Genomic DNA, 20,426 nt, shown 5'->3' on the forward strand with positions numbered 1-20,426 from the left:
TACCAGAAGTGGAAGGCTGCCCTTTGTTACCTGTTTCCACAGCAACCAGTCCATAGAATAAGAAGAACCTTTCTGTCTTATGCCAAGGTTTTTGTGTGCACTGTGCTGTGAATTGTATTTGCTTCAAAGTGTGGGACGCTTCACAGGGTGAGAATGGTCAAGTAGCGAGTCCAAATGCCGACATCAATTCAAAGAGTAGGAGTCCAGAAAGTTTCCTGCAGGCTGGGGGCCCACCAGGACCACAGCTCCCTCTGGCTCACACAGAGCAAATTAATAGAGGATTTCAAGGGCAGACCACAAGTTTAAAACAGCTGCAGAAATTTCAACCAGCTTTCAGAAGACACACATCTCGGCAGATTTGCATCAGAAACTAAAGAGCTGTGGCTGCTACTACAATATAAATGACAGGGACTTAGCTATGAATCCCAGAGACAATTAGGTATTTGCATTGCTTAGAACACACTCAAGGAAGCAGAGACTGACCGCTGGAAAGTACAGCCAGCCTTTTATTCTGACGGGCCATTAATTTTGGTCCCATCTACTCATGTGGCATGGATAAACATGTACAATTAGTTTAAAGTATTCAAGTGGAGAGAAATGTTAAGGATTTATCTGTCATTAGTTGCAAACACACAAGGTAAAGGCTGTTAGCAGTCTTAACCCCTATTTTCTAAAATACAGTAATGTGAGAAACATCGACAAAAGTAGTGCGAGTTGCAAACGTTGGTCTCCTCAGATGCCCTGCGGAAGCACCTATTGGAGTCTAGCACTAACACCTATCACAGCACGTAACTACTCAACAAGCAAAGAATGTATTCACAAATCCAAAGGATCCCAGAAAGTCTCTCAGCAGGGGCCACTGCTCATATGCTTTTGTTTCCGGGCCAAATGTATCCAGTTTTTCACTTATCAAAGAGTTGTTTTTAAACTTCCCTAAGGGTCAGCACTAAAGTATACATGGTGCAACTGTGAATACTGTCTTGGAGACCTCCTCAAAAAACTTCCAGCATGACTAAAGAATAACAAGGGTGGATGGAATCAAGCAAATCCAGTGAATGAATGTAAATAGTTTACATCTGGGATCTTTGTTGTTCCCATCAGCTGTGGTTCCGGCAAAGCATTCTCAGAGGGTAATAAATAGGTAAATAAATAAGCTTTGGAAAATCTTTCCCTGTGCCTTATATACAAAACTATTCCATGGCACTTTCCAGGATTTCAGGATGATACCCAAGGGGGTTGGGGAGTGGGGGATCATTGCAAAGGGATTTGGTCCTTTTCTAATATCAGTAGCTGAGACTGAATTAAGTAAATTGGTGGGGAAGGAGAAGAGCAGAAAGAAGCCCCCCATTTGCCCCATCAGCCAGACCTTAAAATCCCAATAAAAGTTGGTGAGCCCAAGAAAAGTGACCTCCTTGCTTTCTCTAGTTCCAGGATGTAATTTATTGTTTCTGGTATATAACCCTTCCCGATATTCATATTTAAAAATGCTACCTCCCTACCCACCCAAACCACCCTCTAGTTATATGCCAATTGTAATTTGAAATTTTCATTTTGTGCAGTATAGGACATCTCAACAGTCACAAAATGTGCAAAACATACAACCATTCACACAGATCCATACACGTGAAGACAACGGTAAGCATTGTTTCAGCATGCAGGCATCAAACAATAAATATCTAAATCTACAACACATTTCTTAACAGCCAAGGGAAAGTTTAAAGGCAAATATAAATAGAAAAGAGTATCTACTGAACGGCTACCAACAAATTCCTCATTGTTCCGAAATCTTCCCGGGGATCACGCACAACAACCCCTCCCAGATTAGCTGAGAGACCCCCAAGTCCTCCCTCTGGGCCAGCCCAGCCAGCTTCCCCTCCTGGCCCACAGTTGGGCTTTCAATCTCCAACAGCAGCTGGTGTGGAGGCTTCAAGCTTGCCCCTCAAAGGGAGCTGACAACCATTTCAAATTTTACACATAAATGGCGGAGCCCATGGAAATCAAATGTTGAATATGGTACAGCCAGGGAAAAGGTCCCGCTTTTCTCTCCCTTTGAGGGGCTGATTAACGCTGACATTAATCCACAATTACAAGACAAGGACTAGATCACAGGTTCACTCATTCATATTTAAACCATGTGCAACTTGCACTGAAAGTCCCACCCCTCCCCCATCCCCTTCCTTCATGTCCAGTTGGATCATTTACAAGGTGCAGTGGATTGTATGGAGTCTTGGAGCAACTTCATTTCCTCTTGCTTCTTTCTCATCATTATGTTTGACCTCTTCATAATAGAAATCTCATTGTGCCTCAGCGAATGATGACACGAACTAAGGAAAAAAAAAAAAAAAAGAAACAGGAAGAGGAGTGATTGGTTAGCAGCTTTGGTGACTTTTAAGAAAAGCAAACAGAAAACAAATCTCAAGATAGTGCTAGTTAATATTGCTTTTAATCACATTTTGAGTAGGAACTGTGAAGAGATAAGTTGATGGATTGCCTTCATTGATGCTAGCATGTACCACCAGTGGCTCACACTTGGGTGTGGTTTTAATTAATAGCCAGTGTCAATGTGTTAAATATACACACACGTGCATATGGGGCTGTGTAATTTACAAACAGTTGGCATCAATGTTTTGAGTACAAACACACACACACACACACACACACACACACACACACATCTATGGATGCATCCTGTGCCCCAAATGAAGAACGGCATTCACAGAAGGATTAAATTCTTTCCCAGGTATATATAGGTTCATGTGTAAGCCTAGATGTGGTCTTACAAATCACCACCTTCTGCTTCCAGCAGTCACAGTTCCTCTCCACGGTTAAACAGAACAACTGCAAAACCCTCACCAGAGGGTCAAAAGAATCTTACGAATACCCTCCTTAGATCGCTTACCATAACGGATTCCAAATTAAATTTATTCGCCATATAGAAGGCAGACATATTAATCCTCTAATTTAAATGCACCTCTGCTATTCATTATGGAAGAAATCAGTCTCGCTTCCTTTCGCATGACAACGTACCCAGTCTCAACAGCCCCAAGGCTGGAGTTTTCTTAAATTGCATCCGTCCACACTTCGGAGGCACCAATACTATGATACGCTGAGTTACTATTGTACAGAATCAACTGACATAAGGTATGAAGATACGATCAAAAGTACCCGTGCACCTAAGTCTGCATATTCCATGCAGAGCTAATATTCACCCACACAACTCACTCAGTCCAGTGGGTCACACCTGATTTCAGAGGAAAATTGGGAAAAGGTTCTATCCACCCATACACTAACCCCTCCCAGGGCACAGTGCCAGCCATTTGTGAGATCTCTGCATGCTGATTGCTATAATTCTAAGTATAGACAAAGGGAACTCAGAAGGGGCCTTTCATTACTTGCACTGAATTCTTCTCACTTTTATTTTATTTTTTTTTTTTTGCGTCTTCAGAAGACTGATTCATTTCATTAGCTGTTTCTTTTGGCATTTTCCTCCCAGTGATTCAAGCTTTCAAGGCATTCCTTTGACTACACTGTCATTCCCTAGACCCACCTCCCTGTAACATATACATTAATATTAGATCAAGAGAACAACAACAGATCAGGTCATGTAGCAATATGAAATTTCAAGATGCTGCATACTCCTTAAGACGTGAGAATGGGTAGGGGAAAATTTGCCAAAAAGAGATAAGGAGAGGGAAAGGAGGGGAGGGAAAGAGAGAAAGTAGTAGGTGGGGAGGGGAAACAATCCACTAATACCTACTAAGATCAAAGTCCAAATGCTATCAGGTTGTACCAAGAGCACCATGAAAATGGAAAGCTATCAAAAGTAATGTCCTTTTGGTCATGTGTCCCTCCCCCCTCCACTTTCAGAACATCAGTAGTCAGTTAAAATCTCCTAGGTAGATGAGCTTTAAGACCTTGGGGAACTTTGCATTAACAGTGTATTAATTCAGTTAGCACTTTTGGAGAGAAGAGCTGTCACAAAGATGTTTAGGCAGTTTAGGGCTGATGATCCTCCCCAGAGCCCCTAAGTCACTCAATCTAGTATAAAGGTTTTCACACTATCCTGTGTGCAGTAAACTTTAGAAATTTAAACCAACCTTCTCCCTGCCGGAAACGGCAAGACTGGCTTTGATCAGCCCCATTCATTCTGCTCTTTAAATAGGCAAACTCAGCCCTGTCAAGTTCTGTCCTTACATGCTTGACTCTGGCTGGCAGCACCAGAGGCCAAGAGAGGATGTTTTTTCACATACAGTCTCGCACTTGATTTGCTCCATTTCCCAGGGACTGCAAATGTGTAATTAGGTTCAAATACCCTGGGATAGGGTGAATTCAAGTGTTTGCCAACATACTCTGGGCTGAGAAAAGAGGCACCAAAAATGAAGTATAAAGATGACAAGCAAATAGTAGCCTAAGAAATCTCTTTTTTCCCCACCACATAAAAAACTCATTTCACAGCTAAGATCTACACTGAAAATAGAAAAGAACATTGAGCACTTAGGAGATGGCAGGCCCTATATATATATATATATATATATATATATATATATATATATATATATATATATATATATATATATATATATATATATATGTTTTACCTTTACCTTCTGCCCTTCTTCCCATTTACCCAAGTTTGAATAGAGACAGCTCTTAAGGGAAGCATAATTATAATTTCTTACTTGATAGAAGAGGTACATTTTGAAGACCAGAAAGGTCCAGATTCCATGGTTTTAATATTAGCACCAGAACCCACCTGTGGTCCCCCTTTCTCCCACAATTTTCTTACCTTGTTCCAAGTAAGCTAATCAAATTCGTTTATCTTGTTCCAAGTAAGCTAATCAAATTCGTTTATCTTGTTCCAAGTAAGCTAATCAAATTCGTCAACTACCATTTACTAGTTTTTTGGTGAGGAGGGGAAGTGTAAAATCACCATCAGTCATAGTGACAATATTTAAGGCTTTCTATGCAAGTATTGTCTGTTCTGGACTAACGCTCAATCTAGTGGGCTCATAATTGATGCTTTTGCCTAGGAAGTTCTTTAAACCTGCTCTAGGGTTGAGTCATGCATTCATATCGCAAATGAAATAACCACTTCCAGAGCATTTGTTTATTCAGGATTACTGAGATGCCAGCAAGGCTGCAAAAACCAGTTTGGTGTGAGACGCTGTTAGCCCAGTTGCTCCTCAGGAGATTTCTGACTGTTCCTGCCCTTTTGAAGGTGTCTCATTCCAAAGAAACATTACATTACTAAGAATTCTACTAACTGTAATTGGTTGGAGGAGATAACTGAAGAACATGGGGTGAGGGGAGGATCAAAGAAAAGCCAATTTTGGTGTTTCAAAATGAACTATGAGAGGAAGAAAGAAAATGAGTCCAAAATTCCTCTTTGCTTGGCTTGCAATGATCCTTAGATTTCCCCTCTTCTCTTTGAAATTCCCCTTCAAAGAAAGGTGCATAACATACCAGGGAAAACAGAGCCAAAAATTTCCAAGTAATGAGTTTGTCTTACTGTAGTTTCTCCAGAGCAGTTTTTATTTCTCCTCTTATTATTAGTAATAAGACCATGAATCACCAAAACAAATCAACACGTTCCATGTGCTCTGGGATCCACTTAGAAATGCTTAAGTGATTCCTGAGGTCAATCCTGAGAATGCTTAACAGCAGCAAAGCAGCCATTAGCCTCACGAATGCTGAACTGTGTAGACCTATTAATTATTGGAGCCAAGAGTATTATATACTCTTAAGCACACAAGACAATCATTATGTACTCAGATATATGACACAGAAACACAACTTTTGTTAGCCCCGACAATAGGGTCAGCCTGACTGATTAACTCTGAAAGGCTGCCTGCAGTATGGGCAGCTGAGACTGGGGTAGATGCACATCAGACCCTTTTATACAATGCAGGTGCAACTTTTTATAAGACTGACCTAGATTTCCCTCGAAAGTTAATAAATGCCCTAAAGGGGGCTATTCTTGAGGGGAAACATTTAATAAGCTAATAAAAATACTATTTAGAGAATCAAGCAGAAATAAAAGCCTTTCATTTTTCAACCCTATTTTATTCCAGGCTGTCTTTGTATATCATCAAAAGCTGTCTTTGTATATCAACCATCCGTCTCTTGGTGATATAAGAAGCAGCTCAGGGGCCGGCGAGGTGGCCCTAGAGGTAAGGTGTCTGCCTTGCAAGCTAGCCAAGGAAGGACCGTGGTTCAATCCCCTGGTGTCCCATATGGTCCCCCCAAGCCAGGGGCAATTTCTGAGTGCTTAGCCAGGAGTAACCCCTGAGCATCAAACGGGTGTGGCCCGAAAAACCAAAAAAGAAAAAAGCAGCAGCTCCAGTTTACTATGTGCATCATGATGCTCAAGTGCTTAACACTGGATCCAGACTACCTGGGTATAATTCTTCACTAACCTGACCAGTCACCAACCTGTATGACTTAGGGCAATGTACTTTGGGTTTAAATAGGGGCCATACACACGGCAGGTCTAGGATTTGGGGTCTTATCTATGCTAGACAGTTACTTGCTCTAGGACAGGGGTCTCAAACTCAATTTACCTGGGGGCCCCAGGAGGTAAAGTCGGGGTGATCCTTGAGTGCAAAGTCAGTAGTAAGCTTTGAACATTGAGGGTGTGACCCAAACAACTAAAACAAAACAAAACAAAAAGATTCCTCTAGGGCAGGGCCACAAACGGCCTGCGGGCTGCGAGTTTGAGACCCCTGCTTGAGGACCTTAAACCTTATCTCTAGCCCCTGGAAAATGTACTTCAACTCTATATGAGGTGGTTTTCTTCATCTAGGAAAATACTCTACTACTAGTACTTTGCAAAGCTGTCTGAGAAATAAATAAAAGATGATCCACGTGGGAGAAAGAAAGCAGCTCTTGACCTCGAGGAGACCTCAGTGACCATCATGAACATAGGCCAAGAGTTCTCAATCTGGCTGTATACTTCGAATAACCAAAAAGCCTTCCCAAAATGCTGCCTAGGTGCCACCCAACTAAATGAAGCCAGGTCTGAGAAGGATCTTTCTGGGAAAGCTTTCAAGGAAATTCTGAGGCTTAGTAGAGGGCAAGAAAGTTAAGGGCTCATGTTATAGAGAGGATTGCCACAGGGGTCAACAATGCTCAAGCTCTGGGGATACTAGGCCTTTCCTTCTTATAGTTTTTAGAGTATTTCTGTGAGATGGGTTTGGATCAAGCAGCCACTTCACATACACACTTACACAGCCAGTTTAACTACCTGCATACTTCAATGGACAGCTAAACCCATCTCTTACCTCACGCTCACTCTCTTTAGGTCGCATTTAAGACGGCAGATGCTTCCAAGTGCTGACAAAGGCGGTGGGAATCAGCGAGTATGGGACTGTGGTTATACTGTTCCACACATCTAATGTTGGATCATAGCAGTCAAGAGTTTTGCACCGCTGAATGCCGAAGTATCCTCCAACCACATAGAGTTTGTTTCCAGAGGCCACAGCGTGGCAGCTCATGCGTTTTGCTGTCACGTCTCCCACTTTGGTCCACTGATAAGTCTCACTGTTAAATTTATAAGCAGAGCAGGCAGAGAACTCAGTATCTCCACCCATAATAAAAATCTGGTTACCCAGCACAGCTGCTGCGGTGTAACGCCAGGGCTGGGGACAGGTGGCTGGGACTGTCCACCTGTTGTCACACTGATCATAACACTGAACCTTGGGGAGCTTGTCATGACTGACACTGGTACCTCCGAAAGCAAACAACTTGAGTTTGGCACTCACTACTGCAGCGTTGCTAACGCCTTCTCGGAGGGGGGCCACCATGGTCCATTTGTTGGTGGCAGGGTCATAATGTTCTACCTGCTTAAGAGAGACTGAGGGAGAAGCTGGGAGGCAACCAGTTGCTGCCGTGTGCCCCCCGACCACATACAGGCAATGCTTCAGTTCAGCAGAGCCATGGCCAAACCTGGCCACTAGCATGGGCGCAGCCTTGGACCACTCCTCATGCAGTGTGTCATAGACCCAAACATCTTTTGAAACCCCATTTTCAGATCCCCGCCCCCCTGTAATGTATACTTTGCAGCCAATCGCACATGCACTGAACTCTTTCCTCGGGCTGGGGATGTCAGCCTTGGGAATGATCTCTTTGGCCTTCTGGTCTACCAGATACAGCTTGTCACACATAAAAGTCTGTCCTCCCAAGAGGAAAAGGGCATGGCCTGTCTTCCGAGGCCGAGCGCAAAGACTGGTGACCACCCCGTCGTTCTGCAGGATTTTCAGTTTGCACCTGATGGCCTCTTCCACGATCTCCTTGCTCTTCCTTTGTTTGGTGATGAGCTCCTCCATGGCCACATTCTCCATGAGGTAAATGGCCGGCAAGAGTGCCAGCCTCACCGTCTGCAGCAACTCGGGGAGGTAGCAGTAGCGCTTCTTCAGGTCATAGCTGATCCAGTTAATTGCAGACTCATAGACAAGTCTTTCATCTTCTGTTTCCAGCTCTTCACTGGACAAGAGCTGTACTACCATGTCCTGGGGCAGCTGGAGGAAATCTTCATTCTTCCGGATGGTCTGGAAGTTACTGAGACACATTCTCCAGGACAGTTCATAGAGCTTGGTGCACTGGTGTGCATCTGACAGCAGCAACATGCCCAGGCAGTTGGTGGGATGCAGGTTCTTTTCCAGGAATTCTGCACAGGCATCCCGGATGTCCTGAAACTCCAGCATGTCTCCCGCCTCTAGAAGGGATTCTGCATTCTCTTCATTGATGATGACCCGAGATGAGTATGCATAGTCCAGCAGTAGCTCTAAAACTTCTGGGTGAATGGTGTTGTCAAAGTTGACTTCACTGTCTTGGCTCTCTTTCAGGCCACCACTGAACATGGCTTCAAAGTAGCGGCTGCATGCAGCTAGCACGGCCCGGTGACAAGGGAAGGTCCTGTTTCCAGCATGGAGAAGGACATCAGTGAAGAGGCGCTGCTGGCGAAGAAGGTTCAAGTGTGTGAGGACGCTGTCAGCGTAGGAGGACTTGTGAAACAGATAGATGTTAATGGAGCCACTGCTGGCCCTAGACTTGCGGTTCTCATGCATGCTGACTGACATTTTGTTTCCACTCCTAAAACAAGAGAACAAAAGCAATTACATTCTATGCAAAATGAGGATGAGAGAGAAAGGTGGCCTGGCTGCCTACTGTTCTGAGAAAAGGATGGCCATTCCTATACAAAGCCAGAGACAACAACCTGGATGGAATATGACACTTGTGATATGCTGAGCTATAGGAACTATACATAAGCTCAGGTTCAGGTTCCTCTTGGGAAACCTGATTGCCAACTCTCCAAAGATGGACGTCCTCGAGAATGTAAGTCATAGAAGGCCAAGACGAGGAAGGTCTTGTTCTCACAGCACTCAGTTCCTGGTCTGTCTGATTCACTGCTGGCCACTTAAAATGCCAGGCCTCCAGTTCTCGTAACGCCAGGAAGGGCATGGTTTTAATATCCTATGCAACATAAAGCCATGCGTAAAACAAACACCTACTAATTAATTCCATTAAGAATTCCTTTGGTAAGAGCCCGTCTCTGTGCATACAGAGTAAATGGGAAATGGAACATCTAAACCACAGACTTAAGCCAACTTCCTTCTGTAATGATGTGACCTTTGTATAAATGTTGCGAACAATTTCTAACCAAACAACTCTACAGAGCCCTAATCAGCAGGCTTGGTGAAAACACAAAATCCATTCAGGCACTCACTACCCATCTTACTTGCTCTGGAAGCTTCCAAAATGAGGATCTGAGGGCAGTTTGAATAAGGTTAAGATATTTTCCTTATATGCAGCCAACTCAGGTTTAATTTTTGGCAACCTACAAGTCCCCTGAGCACTGCTGAGTGATCCCTGAGCACAGAGCCAGGGGTAATACTTGAACCCCACCCCCAAGAAAGGATTTGGGCACATGAAACACTAATTTTGAGTATCCTCTCCTAAGAACTATTTTCCATTCTTTCTGCTTGATAGTAATTCTTGGAAAAATGGTTGCCAAGAACAAAGGCTGTCTCTGCACCCCTTCTCTTTTGAGTCAAACTAAGACCATTCTTACAGACCTGCAAACAATGGCAATAGCATTTAGGTAATTCCAAATGCCAATACTGCTATATATGAATGCAAAAATACACAAACAACACACATCCATAGAAGTATTAGCTCGGCACATGTGCGGATCTTGCCAGCCATTGTCTGAGGCTACCCTAGATTTGCTGGCTGAAGTGCTATTCCCAGTAGCTAAGCTAAATTGTAACAGAATCAATGCTCTCCTGGGCATAAAAAAAAAAAAGATAAAAAGGTTCAAAACATTGAATCACATGCTTTCCTCCCCTTTATTCCATCCTCTTTAGTTACTTAGAAGAAACAAAGCTTCAAAAACATGCCTGTCAAAGGGCTCCTGAGGAAGCTGTTTATCACAGTGGATAAACCATGTGGTTACAGTATCTGTCTCCAGCCCAGGACAGCCAGTTCCTAGAGCACAGTTGAAAACACTACCTCTGTTTTCTGAAACCCTTACGATACTGTTCAATTTACAGCCCAGGAATTATTTGCTAGAGTAAACAAGCTATTGACCAGAAATTCATAAGCTGGATATTGACCTGCACTAAACTACACTGTATGGTCCCGACCTCGCTCAGCAGAGAAAGCAACAAAGCAGGTTGCTTGACTTGCCCTTGTCAGGGAGGACTCATACCATGAGATGATGCAACTTATTTTCCTTTATTTTTGGAATGGGACTTTTGTTATGAGTAAACACCACTTAGTGGAAGAAAGTTTTAGGGCAATAAAGTTCTAGGGCTCTGCACTTGGTTACTTGACTCTGCAGTGACCTGGAAGATGACAAATGGTGAGAAGCCCTCCCTTACCTCCTCCTCAAGCTAAGCATCTACGGTACAGTGCATTTTAACCAATATCCAAGGAGCTTTCAAGAAAACAAGACACAACCCATCAAGAAGGTAGCAGGCTTCCTAAAGTGCGTTCATCAGGGATGCACCAGGGATGCACCAGGGCCCTGATGCTCCACCCTGTCAGCTGAATGGTTCATCCAGTCTCAAGTATTTTCAGCAAGATTTTAAACCCAGCCCTTAAGAGATAGGGTATACACATATCTCTACACTTAAGACAGGAGCTTTCAAGAATTCTAAACAAGCAGTCACCTTTTTTTTTTTTTTTTTAAGAGAATGCTTCCAAAACAACCTCGAAAGCTACTTCCTCTCAGGCTATGAGCAATAGCAGCTTCGGCTGAGGGAGGAAGACAGCTCCTCACACTAGGTGCACATGCCCAAAGTGCCAGCACTTAACAGCGCTGGAGTCACACAAGGCTCCAAAGACAATTCCCTGAGCATCAGATTCTGTGTGTGGTAAAAACAACGTTCACACAAGCTTCCACTTAAAAAGCACACCGAGTTTGGAAGACCTTAGGATACAGGATCTGCATCTCTCTGCATCCTGTGTTTCATCTCCTGCAGTCCCCAGGTTGGTCCTTGGATACCATCCAGATGGCACAGCACAACGAAACATACAAACCCAACATTCTCGCAGTAACATTTGATTAAAGGGAAAGGTAAACTTAAAGACTCAGGGGATACAACCTGCCTCCTGGTTTAAAATTATGCAAGCATCAAAATGCCAGCAGAAACCATTTATTCAGTCACTCACTTAGCACACCTTTACAAAAAGACAATAATCTGGCATTTCTAGAGACTGCAACGTAATAATATTTGCATGCCAAAGTTGTATAGTCGTGCAAAAGGGGGGGGGGAGGCAAAAAATAGGCGCACATATACTTAACCTACCTCTACAAAGACAAAGGAGAAAGGGCTGCCAGAACATCAAAAGAGCTTCTAGTTACTTCTAGTAACTTCAGCTTCCTGGCTGCTGCTGCACGGGCAGCACCATTGAGCTTCCCAGCACGTTTCTCTATGGTGTGTAGCTGACGTTTATGGATCAGCAGAGAACCCGGCAGATTTTCTAGAGCACTTGGTTTTATTGATAACTATGGCACCTTATGAAGATCTTGTTAACAACATACCGCCCTCTATAACATTCTTACCACTTAACACACTGACCATATATCTCTCTGTGTGAATGAACCACACCAAACTACATGCGGAACAAGTTCAAATGGTTCATCTCCACCCCGCCCACCCATACTCCCCTCTCCCTCGACACGAATAATGTGGAAACTAAATACTTGCAGGAGACATTGATTTTTTTTTTTTAGCAAACCGGTTTTCATTCATTCCTTTCAGACGTCTCACTGCCGGAATGAAATGTGCCATCAATGGAGGGGAAATGAGGGAGAGAGGGCCTGCGCGCAGGGTTCCCCCTTCTCCCCTGGACCGAGTGGGGCGCAGCGTGGGCAAACTTCCCCGTGCTCTCCGCCCTGGAGGCGGCGAGACATCAACTTCCAAGGGGGGAAGCGCCCTGATCGAGCTCCCGCGCCCCCTCCAGCAAAGCAAAGCGCGGGCCGCCCTGACTTGGCTATCCAGGAGGACAACGGCAGCCACCCCAAGTCTCCGCCCCAAGAAAGGCTCCCACCACCACCATCAACACCAACCACGCAAAACCCCTCTCTCCCCCACGGGTGCCGGAGCTCCCGGCTTCCAGAAGCCAGCACACCGCGGCGAGCACACCCCCCGCAGTCTGGAGCAACCCAGGCCACCCGCGGCGGCCGCAACAGGTCCCCGGGTTGGTGGGGAGAAAGAAAACTTACAGCAGCGGCCAGGGGCCTCCACGCACAGGCTGTTGCCGGCTTCTAGGCTCGGTCGCCGAGAGGGAAGGCGACCCGGGGGACGTCTCAGCACCCGAGAGCGGCGGCCACTGCCCGGGAGAAAGGAGAGCGCATGGGGTGCCGGCCCGGGTGGAGATCGCGCCCCGGGAAACGCTCGCCGGGCGCTGGGATGTCGCCCCCAAAGCCCCGGGATCCGTGGAACGTTCTCGGGAGACCAGAGGGAGCCCGCGGCCGGCCGCAGGCGCCGCAAGAAGGAGGCGGGCAGTGTGCGCTGGGCACCCGGGGGAGGGAGCTCGAATGCGCCGTGCGCGCCGGCCGACGCCTGGCGTCTGCACTGGGTCTCCGCAGCGCCACCGCCGCGCACAGCCGAGCCGAGCCGAGCCGAGCCAGCCGTGCCGTGCCGCCTCCTCTCGGGCTGCCCGTGCAGTGTGCGCCTGGCAGCCGAGCGCCGCCGGGCTATAAGGGGCGGGCAGGGGAGGGGAAGGGAAGGGAAGAGAGGGAGGGAGGGCCCGGCCGGGGAGGGCGCGTCTGCGGAGACAGACACTGGAGGCGGGAGGTGGGGGGCGGTGCGTGAATGCTGCCCGGGGATGGGGAAAGGAAGGGGGGGACTTGGAGGAGGATAAGAAGAAATGTGGGGAAGCTCGACTTTGGGGGAGTTGGTTGGGAGAGGAAGCGGGGGAGGGGACTGCGAGAGGAGGGGAGAGAGACTGAGACAGACCGACAGACAGGCAGACAAAAGCGGACGCCGGGACTGGAAATCTCCGCTTCTGGCAGCTGCAGTTTGGGGGGAGTGCGAAAAGGACTAGTATTTCGGGGTCCGAGCGGCCCCACCGGGTTCCTGTATGTGCCACGGAACCCAGGACCCTCTCTACGGGGCTCTAGAGTCCGAGTTAGGCGCTGAGATGCTCCAAAGCCGGTGCAAGGCGACAGACAGCCTGGCCCGGGCATGCCCAGCCGGCGCGAGGGTAGCCCTCCTGGAAAGCGCAAGGGAGAGGAGTCGTGCGCGGGGGATTCTCGGGGCACAGTGCAGTTTGGAATAAGTCGTGATTGGGGGGACTGCTGGGGGATTGCAAGGGAGTGGGGGGATAGACTTGATTGGCAGGAGTAGCCCCGGTGTTCTCTTCTTCCCACCCTGCCTGCAGCAGCTCCCGGCAGGTGTGGCCCAGGCGAGCGGACTCTGCCCCGCGCCGCCGCCGCCGCCGCCGCCCGCTGCAAAAGGGGGCGCTGCCCCCACCCCGGTTGGCGCACCACGTGTTTCGCAGCCAATCGCCCCGGTCGCTGCATTCAAAGCGAACCGCACCTAGAGGCGGCCACGCCACGCCGCCTTCTCTTCTCTTCTCTTCCCTTCCGTGGGGGGGATAATAGCTTCTATCGCTGGGCGCGGCCGGCCTTATCCTAAGCTCGGTTGTGTTCCTTTGGGGGTCAGCAAAGAAAATGCCACAGCACACACATGTTTGAAAAAAGCCGCGTGCCAAGGGAAAGAAAAGCTATCGGGGAAATAAATAATCCCGGTCCCCTTTTCGAAACCCACGTTTGTCTCTTGCTCTGGGGAGGTGGGAGGTGTCCATGAAGAGCCCACTATTGTCTCTTGCTTTGGGGTTTTTCTCTTTGCCCTGGGGAAAGGGTATCCAAGAAGGCCTGTTTGCTTATGCATGAACTTTCGAGAACCTGGCCCACAGGTTAAGAAACTGGGATGGGAATGGGGTCCACCAGATCGAAGCCACGCAGCCATCTGGCCATAGCGGGGCATGCACGGCGGGGTTTTCTCCAATGCCCTCGCCCCTATGTTCCACTTTCTTTTCAATATTACACTGGGAAGGGTCTGGCGCTCCCTGTGGCGGCTCAGACTTTGCCGGTTCCTGAGTCTGATCCCACTGTTTTTCCCCCCTCGGTCCCTATGGGTATCGTCGGGCCGCTCTCTCCTCGCAAACAAAGAAAAACAGTGCCCTCTCAAGTTCTTTGTTAGCATTAACTCTTCAGTCATTCACAGATCTGTTTCGTATTTTAAATTAGGGTGCAAGGTCTGAACTGCAGACTGTTTCTTTCACCAAGCGGTAGACGGGGATCACATCAGAGATTCCAGGACCCTCAAGGACGCCCCTTGTCTGCCTTCCCGCGGGGTGTGTGTGAAATCAGCTCAGACCAAATGCACTGTGAATGGGTGCTGAAGGCTGTTGTATTACTATAACGTATTGTACATAGTTGTACCTTTTAAAAATATTATTGTCCCACACACACTCAATCAGTTGCCAACCAGCTCCCAAAGCAAAAAGACAGCTTCCCAGCCCGCCTGGCCCCAACCCTGGAAGAAGCTGCCACTGCCCTTCTGCTGATTTTCTCTCATTGGCCCCCTTTTTCCCCACCTCCCTTCACTACCACATTTGGTTTTTGAGAAGCCCCTTGCTCCAGGACATTTCCCGAAATGTGGCTGCTGGGAGCCGTTTTTCCAGACTCAAGACCATTTCTCAGGCTGACGCTGTGCTAGAATTTTACCCCCCCCCCCAAAAAAAATTTCAAAAGACTTAAAGGAGATATGTATATTTCCTTTGTATATTTCTTTTGATGTATTTCCTTAATAGTCATATTTCTTTTTTATTCTCAAGGAACCATAGGGGATGCCGGGATTCGAATCAGGGTCCATCCAGTGTTGGCCCTGTGCAAGGCAAATGCCTTACAGCTGTGCTATAGCTCTGGCCCAATAGGTATAATTCTTACTGTGTATTTCCTTATGTAGATGTACTCTCCACCCCCTTTTTGGATTTATTTAGTAGGATGTTCTGGTAGATAAATTTCTCTTGGGTTCTGAGTTCATGTTAGAACCAAGTTGTAGGGATTGTTTAGCTTGTTATTTTTATCCTCATAATTCACCAGTAGTATCATGTGACATTGTTCCTTTTTGTATAGGCACATTAAAATAGGAAAATTTGACTATAGAAAGTTTTTTTTTTTACCTAATATTAATGGGAACTCATAACTTTTATATTGCAGGGGAAACCTTTCACTCTGAACATTTGTCACAGTGACCTGAATTAGGCTTCAGAAGATTAGACATTGGCCATTTACCTCTGTACCTTGGATCCCATCTTTGGAGCCAGTACGGTTTTCTGCACCAGTACCAGAAATTGAACTTTTACCAGGGAAGGGCCTAATGCTGCCTTGGCATGAACTTGCTCCAGAGTGGGTTTATGCGACACTCTGACTTGGAAACACAGCAACTTGCTTACAGAGTAGGTTTCCCAGCATCGCCACCTAATGGTGAGATGAAACCACAAGATGCTCCATGACACCCTGAATTCTTATGTCTACGTAGGATCTGTGCAAAAATTAAGATCTCTAATGACAGAGACCTAACTGCAACAACCATGATTGAGGAGAACTTTTATTGGGACCATGAAGAAAGACTTTGGGGTTAGACAATTTAGTATGCCTGGAACCTGTAGTTAGTCTTATGGCAGGATGCTTCATGGGTAGGGTCTCCCTTTGTTTAGACCAATTTCTATTCAATTTCTATTTCTCCAACTTTTCTGCACCTATGCAAAAACTGTCACCCCCTTTTTTGTTTCTTTGTTCTTCTTTTTTCTTTATCTTTTATATATGGGTTCCTGCCTTTTTCATAGACCCTTGGGACACCGATTACTTTTTTTTTTTTTTTTACCTCATATGTCTGCATTTTTCTATAAAATTAAGAAGGAAAGGGAAAAAAAGGATGGGGGCCAGGGGCCAAGCGGTCTCAGGTGCATTGGTGCAGGGGGAAAAAAGGACAAAACTAAATATCCAAGCCAAAGTCAACAACAATAGAGTCAAGAGACCTAAACTTTAATGATCCAAACTTAAATAGACCTGTTTTCTCTGGCAGGCCAGGGGTAAAGGGTGGTGGCATAAGATGCTCTCTGGGAACATTGGTGGAGGGAAGTCGACACTGGTGGTGGGAATGGCCCTGATTCACTGTATATCTGAATGAAACCATGAAGGACTTTTTAGATCACAATGGTTTCGATAAGATAAAAATATTTATTGTCTTGGAGCCACACCTGCAGTGCTCAGCGCTTACTCCTGGCTCTTTTCTTGCAAGTTGAAAACCTCACGCTGTACTCTCTGGATCCCTTTACCAATTTTTGTTTGTTTGTTTTTTTGATTTTTGGGTCACACCCGGCAGCACTCAGCGGATACTCCTGGCTCTATGCTCAAAAATTGCCCCTGTCAGGCATAGGGGACCATATGGGATGCCGGGATTAGAACCAACATCCTTCTCCATGCAAGGCAAATGCCTTACCTCCATGCTCTCCGGTCCCACCAATTATTTATTTTTTTTTTTTGGTTTTTCGGGCCACACCCATTTGATGCTCAGGGGTCACTCCTGGCTAAGTGCTCAGAAATCGCCCCTGGCTTGGGGGGACCGTATGGGATGCTGGGGGATGGAACCGCGGTCCTTCCTTGGCTAATGCTTGCAAGGCAGACACCTTACCTCTTGCGCCACCTCGCCGGCCCCCAGGTTTTAACCAGGTTTCTGTGGTCTAGGACTAGGAAGAGCTCTGGGCAGCTTTGAGAACATAAATTTATACATCAAGGTTGTGGGCCCAATGCAAGCACTGGGGGGCTACACTGGGCAGGGCTGGGGTGGGTTCCCCTGTTGAAGAGAACACTTTATTTCTCCATAAGAAGTACTTTCCCCAAAATAGAGTAATTCCCTCCTTCTTGGTCACCTACAAGGCTTCCTAGAAGATACTGAGACAAGTCTGCCCAGAAATAGTAAGTGCATGTAACTCTACATAAAGGACAGCTGTGGAGTTGAAGGGAGCTCACACCAGCAACCCCAGAAACTCAGGCCAGGCTTAGTTTCTGCAACATCTTTCCCAAGTGGGCACTGCTGAGTTTCCTTTACCAGATGGAGACCAAAGGGTACTACTCTTAGCAAACAGCTTCACTAAGCAGGCAGAGCTGCAGAACTGGTGAGGATGCCTCTAGCTGCATCATCCTTGGCTGAAGTCACTCTCCTGTTTCTGTCTGTGTATAGTTGACCTATACATGAAGAAAAGAGAAAGGGCAAGGTGGAGATGGGTGTAACCTGGAAAATGTTGAAATGTATTCAGTGGCCTTGAGAATTTGTTTTCTCTGCTTCAGGGAGATAAGCAACCCCAGAAACAGAAGGAAAAAAAATCATTTTTTGTGAGAGGTACAACTAATGATGCTCAGGACTTACTCCTAGTTCGTCTGCTCAGGGACTATTTCTGGTACCCAGGAGAACATATGTGGTGCTGAATTGAACCTGGGTTGGCTTTGTACATATCTCTCTGACTCAATAAATTTGCCTTTGTAGTTTCCTAAAACTGGGGAAAATTATCCTCCTGAGACATAAGAAATAAGCTTGCATTTGGGTAAAGGGGACATATATATGCTGCCAGTGATTCTCTTCTAAACCCTCCATTAGTTAGTTCCATCCAATCTAAGGTTGGGACAGAATTGGTAGTTTCTCAGGATTTTTTGCTGCAGAAAGTAATCTGCAACTCAGCATTTTTATGATCCCAGAAACGTAACCTCTGTGATTGTTCTAGTGTATCTTAGCCAATCCTAAAGATAATTCTTATCACCTTGCTCTTCAGAAGAAAAGGTGAGTACATTCTGTAGCTGTACAGAAAGAACTTTCTAGATATGCCTATTATCAAGATGGACACAGTGACAGAATTATGAGTGGCAACCAACACAGGAAATGCTACGTAAGTTTAGACTGTACCTTGACCAGTCCTGGAGGTCCCGTGGGAACTAGTCTTCACCTCTGTCTTGAGACATCAAACCAAGCACTCATTTTTTAAATGCTATTAGGAAGCTGTGCCCAAGGCTTTGGCCTTGTTATCTGCCTCAATGTGATTTTGTTAGGCTGCAAAATAAGCAGCATGGGGTTAAATGTATTAGCTGCCTTCAAACCTAATTTATCTTCATTCCTTCCTAATTTACACTTGGGCTGAATTAATGAGAGTGATTTAATTAACATGGCTGGATCATGGTACCAGGGACAGGACAGCTCGGGGGATTAGACCAATCAGTGGGCTGAGCAGCTGCCATCCTGCCCCCTGTGGTCCCTAGAAGCCCTAGCCAAGTTTCATGTTCTCTGCCAGTATTCCAGAAGTGTCTTCTTTGTTCTTTCTTTCATTTCCTTAATCTCTTTGAGATTTTGGCAAACTCACCCTCTGTGTTATCAGGGAGATGGACTTCCAAGCCCTTTGTTGAGTCAATGCAGCAGAAGGGCCAATTGCCCACCGAAGATCATGTTCTTCCTCCCCTGGCACAAGCTGGGCAGTGAGACCCATGGCACCAATGACCTCCCTTGGCTGCTCTTGGGTCTTGGAACCAAGATCAGTGGAAAGAAAGGGGAGAGTTGGTGGGTAAAGGGAGGAGGTATATTGGGAAATAGTCTGGCAAAGTTCTGGCCTGGTGCCAGGGGAACTGGGAATGGAAATGACCTACAGGCTGCTCTGCAGCTGAGGCCTGAAGGTCAGTCACACTCCAGCTTTCCTCAAGCAGTTGCAGAAAAGCAGTCTGCCCTGGAAAAAAGCTGCCACAGTGGTCAATGTGGCACTGTCCACAGATTTCCAAGTGGTGATGTGAAGTGCGCTGAGAGATGAGTGCCCTCTGCTGCCAGCTTTTACATCTGCAGGGAAGGAAGAGCTGCAGGGCTCTGAGCACACCCACTTCACCAAGGCACGTGGGCACAGGCAGACCTAGGAGAATGAAATTCTTAACAGCAATCTCCTTTCATTCCTGTGTGTGTGTGTGTGTGTGTGTGTGTGTGTGTGTGTGTGTGTGTGTGTGTGTGTGTGTAAGTCTGGTTATGCATTTTTAAAATAGGGAAATTATGTTTGTGTTAAATAGCTGTTATGGAAAACCTGGATAATATTTTTGAAGTTGTATCCAAGTTGGCATGATCTATCTTTTTGAATTTCATCTGCCGCCTACTTCTATTTTACTTGCTCCCACCTTTTGTGTGTTTTGTGAATAAAATCGGATTATACTATGCCCTCCTCATTTGAGATTCCAATTGTTCATTATTGATATGTGTGAGTACAATAGACTTTTGTGCGCAGACTTGACATGGAAAGTTTTGGATGAAAGCGTATTTTTTGTCCGTCGAGTGCTAAGCTCCATTCATGTTGAACTCTTCTATTCAGACTTGTTATTGCTGGGAAATTTATTCTTCCTTTGAGACTCCTGACTTATATAGCCTCAAGTGACATTACAAGAAGTAGACAGTTTATTAGCTGCTTATAGGATGGCAGAGAGACTCTTTTGAGGCCTGTTTTCTTGATAGTACTCCATAAAGTCTGAACATTAGTAAATGAAGCAATCTAGGCTATTTATGTCATTCCTACTGCTGGGTCTTCAAGACAACAATTATGCATAGAAGGTTAGATTTTAGAGCTAGGGCTTTTAAAACCTTTCTTTCTTTCTTTCTTTCTTCTTTCTTCTTTCTTTCTTTTTCTTTCTCTCTCTCTCTCTTTCTTTCTTTATTTCTTTCTTTCTTTCTTCCTTCCTTCCTTCCTTTCTTCCTTTCTTTCCTTCTTTGATTATTTGAAATTGAAAATAATATTTCAGTACTTTTATACTTGAAAAAAATTCATGGTGAAAATTTGGGAAAATAAAACAAAAAAGTTTAAAAATGAAGCATAAACTTAGAGACAATAAT

General features: G+C 45.8%; 1 protein-coding gene across 1 annotated transcript; it reads right to left on the bottom strand.

Moving 5' to 3' along the window:
- Window positions 1-1,507: 1,507 nt before the first annotated feature.
- On the bottom strand, window positions 1,508-12,842 carry ENC1 (ectodermal-neural cortex 1). Its single transcript, XM_049768779.1, has 3 exons — window positions 12,727-12,842; window positions 7,281-9,087; window positions 1,508-2,324 (listed from the first exon to the last, which is right to left on the bottom strand). The coding sequence occupies exon 2, from the start codon at window positions 9,075-9,077 to the stop codon at window positions 7,308-7,310; it is 1,770 nt and encodes a 589-aa protein (XP_049624736.1). The 5' UTR covers window positions 9,078-9,087; window positions 12,727-12,842; the 3' UTR covers window positions 1,508-2,324; window positions 7,281-7,307.
- Window positions 12,843-20,426: the final 7,584 nt, after the last annotated feature.

This window comes from Suncus etruscus, chromosome 2 (assembly GCF_024139225.1).
Source record: "Suncus etruscus isolate mSunEtr1 chromosome 2, mSunEtr1.pri.cur, whole genome shotgun sequence".
In the NCBI taxonomy this organism is placed as follows: Eukaryota; Metazoa; Chordata; class Mammalia; order Eulipotyphla; family Soricidae; genus Suncus; species Suncus etruscus.